This window comes from Stegostoma tigrinum, chromosome 25, assembly GCF_030684315.1.
Source record: "Stegostoma tigrinum isolate sSteTig4 chromosome 25, sSteTig4.hap1, whole genome shotgun sequence".
Classification (NCBI taxonomy): Eukaryota; Metazoa; Chordata; class Chondrichthyes; order Orectolobiformes; family Stegostomatidae; genus Stegostoma; species Stegostoma tigrinum.
Window position 1 is genome coordinate 22,407,800 of NC_081378.1, and position 6,000 is coordinate 22,413,799.

General features: G+C 35.9%; 1 protein-coding gene across 6 annotated transcripts in view; it reads left to right on the top strand.

Annotated features, from left to right (window-relative positions):
* Positions 1–5,236, top strand: part of LOC125463092 (plexin-B2-like) — a 249,766-nt gene extending 244,530 nt beyond the window's left edge. For all 6 annotated transcript variants that reach the window (XM_059654544.1, XM_059654546.1, XM_059654548.1 and 3 more), the window contains 5 exons: positions 922–1,069; positions 1,280–1,344; positions 1,891–1,966; positions 3,921–3,995; positions 4,391–5,236. In XM_059654544.1, the coding sequence (XP_059510527.1) occupies positions 922–1,069; positions 1,280–1,344; positions 1,891–1,966; positions 3,921–3,995; positions 4,391–4,495 (469 nt within the window). In that variant the 3' untranslated portion in view covers positions 4,496–5,236. The remainder of the gene's footprint in view (positions 1–921; positions 1,070–1,279; positions 1,345–1,890; positions 1,967–3,920; positions 3,996–4,390) is intronic.
* The last annotated feature ends 764 nt before the right edge of the window (positions 5,237–6,000 follow it).

The following is a 6,000-nucleotide window of genomic DNA, read 5'->3' on the forward strand; positions in this document are numbered from 1 at the left end:
TAAATTAGTGTAGAAAGCAGAATCTACATTGTTTCATGGGAAGCTGTGAGCCTACTCCTGTCTTTTAGTTATTGCCCTCCATGGTTGTATTTCATTACTTCTAACCTCTTGTAGGTGAGTTAACTCATTTCAGAACTTCAGGTGGCAGCTGTACAATCAAAAGCAAATGGATTATTTTATTATTTCTAGAAATCAATAGATGGAATGGGCTTTGTTTTGGGGAGTAGTTGATATTCTTGATACCTAAGAGATATGTAACGCATGGTGTTTTAATTTACTGATGACCCTAAAAATGTTTCACAACCTGAGTACACTTTATCTAACAGAAAGCTGGTGATAATGAAGGGTCTTGGACAGGGTTGAAGCAAATTTCCTGAATGTGGAAGATACATTAATCTTTCCAGTTCATCTGGATTGCCAAATATGAATCCCTTTGGAAGTGACCGCATCAAATTGAAATCTAACTGAATGGCGTCTGACCAGCCACTTTTACTTGAGGACTTACTGTTTAGATGGGACTGGATCAAAATTGTATCATGAAGTGCAAAAAAGTAAATATTTTATTATGACAATAATAACAGTAATCTAATGGATATCTCAATGAATTTATATGTTGTTAACACCAGCTATTTTGGTTCACTTGAACTCTATAAGTCTCCATTTCAAAGTGTGAACAGCATTGGTCACCCTAATGTAAGGAGAATATATACTGAAAGAATTGAAACAGATGTGTGGTCTGTTCTAAAGCAAAACTGGCAAAGGCCCTTTTTTGAGCTGGTGAAATGGAGAAAGGTGTATAGCACAGAATGGAACTGAACCAAGAATGGGGAGAAATGGAGCATATGAATTACGGTGGAATAGTCTTTCTCATGACAATATTCATAATTTTTCTCAAATACATATCCTTTTCTCTCCCCACAGTTTGCCATTAAGATTCTGGGTAAACATACTGAAAAATCCACACTTCATATTTGATGTGAAAGTTAATGAAGTGGTGGATGCATCCCTATCAGTGATTGCACAGACCCTCATGGATGCTTGTACGAAGACAGAGTACAAATTGAGCAGAGTAAGTACCTCAATTTCAACAGCAAACAACAAAAGTCTTAAACAAGTAGAAAACCTCCACTTTAGGTGTGCCAGGTGATGGTGAGACTACCAATTTCATAAAACTGCATCTTGGAATTTATTTGCATGGCACATATGCTTGTCTGTCTATGACTCTGATTAACAAAAAAAAAGTCTTTGTTCATGTAAGATGTATTTTTCTGATTTTTAGGACTCTCCAAGCAATAAACTACTTTATGCCAGAGAAATTTCCACATACAAGAAGATGGTGGAGGAGTAAGTGGGAATAAAATAATTAATTTGACAAGCTTTGACAAACTTAAATATTAGTTTCAAACAAATTTATCTTAAGATTCAACTTAATCACCTTTGGTTAATGAACATTTGTTTACTGGACTGTCAACAACAAAAAAAACTTGTCTGAAGTTCCCATTCAGGTTTCATTTAAATTTGAGGTTTAAATGCACTTTCTTCATATGAGAAGAGTTTTCTTTAACTTTGCATGGTTCACTTTTCCTGGTATATTAGTTGAGATATTTGCCACTGTAATGTCAGATTGTCCAGTCTGGAAAAGTTATTGGCTTTCCTTTTGGATGGCTCAGATATGGAGATTTCAAGAGACTTGTTTAGTGCATGACTGTTGAAATTGAAGAGAATTCCTGGCACCTGAGATTGTGTGTTCCAGATTGACCCATTTTTATCTTGTTTTGGGATAAATCAGGTTTGTCGTTGGAAGGCTGAGTTGCATTTTACTTTTTGTTTAGCATCCACTACTTCATAAACTGTTTGTTAGATTGATGGTTTTGTCTTTTTTTAAAACAGCTATTACAGGGGTATTCGTCAGCTGGTACAAGTCAGTGATCAAGATATGAACACGCACTTAGCTGAAGTCTCAAGAGTAAGTTATATTTATAATTGTTACAGCTTGTAGTTAGCTGACCCATAATCCAACTTCTAAACTTATGAAAAGTTTTGGTGGATTATCTGAGTCTATGGCCAGATGCACTAGATCACCTAAGTGAGTGAATACAAAGCAAACCATTTGTTGTAGATGCATGTAGAGGAACCCACTAATATTCTAACAATAATCCCAGGTGCAGACCCAGGAAAAATTCCCACCATCTCTAAAAATATTCCTAACATAAAGAAGTTGTAGCAATGCTATTCTTTCTACCTTAATTTTCCTGCATTTTAATAATCCTTTCCATCTATAGATTTACTAAATTGGGATTAACTATTAGATCCATACTCCACACCAATTAAAATTCATAAAATTTGCAGCTTTTCAGTAAAATTTAAAATACTAATTCTAACAGACTAAACAGGCTAATCATGCATCTGATTCCACTCAAATAATGTGTCAAACAAACAAGGGTTAAAAGATGAAAAGGAAAGTAGGTTACGAGGGGAGAGATGGATCTTCAGAAGTTTTTATAAAGTGGGGAGAAAAGTAGAGAGGCTGAGGTTGGACGATCCAAGGAAGAGGATTGCTGTGGCTGATCATTATTCTTCTCCTGAAAGGAGATAAGAATGTTCAGAAGAGTCAGAAAAACAAAGCATTCAGAAATGGATTTAGGGCTAGACCATTTATAAAGGGTTTTATATTTAAAATTTAAGGATTGGCATCCAGGGACAAAGCGCGTGATGGGAAAGTGAGATCTATTGTAGTGTGTGATGTGTGCAACAGTTCAGCTCGCAAGCAAAAGTGAGGGTTGCCGAATTTGAATGTGACAAAAACATGGATGAGAATTTTAGTTGTTTGAGGTTAGGTTAAGGTCAGCAATATGGAAACATAAGGTTTCTAGGTTATAGCATGTTCAATTTCATTTTGTAAAAACAAATCAACAAACTGCAGATGCTAGAAATCAGAAACTTCAGAACTGAAAAAGGGTCACTGGACCCAAAACATTAACTCTGCTTTCTCTCCTCAAATACTGCCTGACCTGTTGAGTCTGTCCAGCAATTTTGGTTTTGTTTCCAATTTCATTTCATGTTTATGCTTGAACATGATGTTGAGAGTACTGTGTATAGTTTAGTGTGGGAGTATAATACAGAGGAGCGTAGAGATTTTGGTAAAGGACGATGGTTTGTGGCTGGACCCAAGTGTTGAATTGAAGGAAATTCACGTTTTGGATGAATCACATCAAGGATGCAGTCTGACACCAGTGATGGAGTAATGCTGGATTTTATTTGCAAATATGAGAAATCAATATTTTAAGGGTGTTGTTGCTAAGGTCAACTTGTGGATATGGAGATGGAGGAGCTCTGATGCAGATCCATGGGCATTGAAGTGATAGTATTGGGAAAGGGAGTATAGCCATTGCTGGTTATAATTAACATAGAATCCCTACAGCATGGAAGCAGGCCATTCACCCCATTAGGTCCACACTGAGCATGCCACCCAGACCCACCCCTCTACCCTACTCCTGTACTCCTGCATTCGCATCTCACCCAGACCTACCACACTCCTCTATAACCCTGCATTCCCACGTCTAGTCTACCTAGCTTGCATGTCCCTGGACACCATGGGCAATTTAGCATGACAATCCGACTAACCTGCACATCATTAGACTGTGGGAGGAAACTGGAAGAAATCTGTGCAGGCACAGGGAGCAAGCAAACTCCACACAAGACAGTCGCCCAAGGATGGAATTGAACCCGGGTCCCGAGCACTGTGAGGCAAAAGTGCTAACCACTATGATGGCTATGCATTTGCATCATATGTTCATCACAGTTCGAGTTGCGGATTTTAAACAAATCAAAAAATGGAGAATATTATTATTATTCGTGCTCTAGCTTGTGTGTACTTCAACAGATGAGCTCTGCTTGCTCATAGTTTGGTTATTTTCCAGGCTCATACAGACAAACTGAATACTATGGTCGCATTACATCAGTTATACCAATACACAAACAAATACTACGATGAGGTGAGTTTTGAATATTGACAGTTGTTTCGGTTTCTGCATATATTCATTACCTCATTATCAGTTTGAGTACTTTTAAACAAATGCTGCTACATTTTAGTTTGAGTAAATATAAAAACATAGCTTAACCATATCAAGATATACTGGATGTGTTATAAATCTTTTGAATACTTAAAGATAACTAATGATCATTAGAACTTTGCTCATAAGCCACATTAGTTTTTAATTATGTACATTAAATATTTTTTTTAAGATGTGTTACTCTAGGAGACAAATATCCTTACATTTGATGTGCGTTTATTGGATATGTGTGTGATTATGATACATTATACAATATGCAATTTCAAACCTGTAGTTTCGTGCCAGTATTAACATAACAACATTGTCTGCCTTTACAGATAATAAATGCCTTAGAAGAAGACCAAGCAGCACAAAAGATGCAGCTCTCTGTCCGTCTGCAACAAATAGCAGCTGCACTAGAGAATAAAACAACAGATCTTTGACATGACCATTTTACATAATGAAAGCTCAGATGTTAAATTTTATTACTTAGAAAAGAAAATAGTGTTATTTTTACTCTTCCAATCACATTTGCAGTTCTTAATTCAAAGTCTGAAATTCATTATTTTGTAAATTAACTAATATTCTATAATATTGTATTATAAACTTGGTCTATAAAACCTGTGGAGAATTGTCAAGTAAATATATAAACAACCTAGTTGCTGAAATTAGATTGTGTTGTACTGATCTACATGGTTATTTTAAAAAAAAGTGTAAATTATCTGAGCCCTAAAAAATGCTTTCATGATTTGGCCCACAATTATGCTAAACTCCTTCACAGTGGGTTGAGTCTTGTACAGTATGTTGCCTTCTAATCTAAAGCTTCACTGTTGATTGCAAGCTTTTTTCAAATTTAATATTACAACCATTAATAACAGTACTGCCATTTATGTGCATTCTGATACATTTTCTAGCTAACTGTCACAATTGAAAATGGCATGATTTTTATACTTATCATTTTATCCTGTCCAAATTGGCATTTTGACAGAAATCATGGAAACATATGAAAGTCTTTTCGTAATTGTATGTAATACAGACCAAGTAGAGAATGCTTGTAAATTTATGTTAAAATTACATTTTAGAGGTTTTTTTTACAAATAGAACTAGTGACTACTGAAGTGTCTTTTGATATTTTTGATATAATTTGGGAGATGGAATTGAAAATAAATTCAGCTTTTTATTTACTTTCTTATGAAGAGGTTTTCTTTTTTATATATTTATTATATACATATCCTCAAGTATCGTAAAAAGCAAAGCGTGCTGTCTTAAGTGGAAATCCATTTGACCTAGTTGAAAGCAAGCAGTGCATCAGACCAGCAAAATCCATACGCCCATTTTGCGCTTGAAACATACAAGTTACTGTTCCATCTAACATAGCAAATCATTTGCTGTTTTATTTCCATTGTTCATTCATAATCATTAGACAAGATGAGTACAATATTAACTGATACAGTCAGCAGTTCTAATGTTTGTACTCCTCTGTCACTACAGACAATTCAGTTGATTTGCTTCTCATTTGTATTATATTTTCTAATCAACCTGCTCAGGGATATTATTACAAATTCATGGAGCGGGTAGAACTTGAACATAGCCCCTCTGGTCCACTGATGGGACATGAGTATGTTGCCACAGCAGAATCGCTGATGTTTGTATCATATATTTACATTTTTAATCAAACTAGTCACATATTATTACACACTTCAGCAGGTGTGACTTGAACCTTAGTCTTCTGGATCGGGGGCCATGACACTATACACTGTGCCACAAAAGTCCCTTTAACATTTGTATTTATTTTTTAATATCCAAAGAGCTTGGAGCAGGAGCCTGTCGGGAAGCCGGTGGGTCACTGTTTTTGAATCTATAAAAAGCTTACCTTGTGAATAGGTGGAGGTGCGCTGAGCAGGAGCCGACACGGGACTGGTGAGTGAGTGAGGTAATATATTTGTGT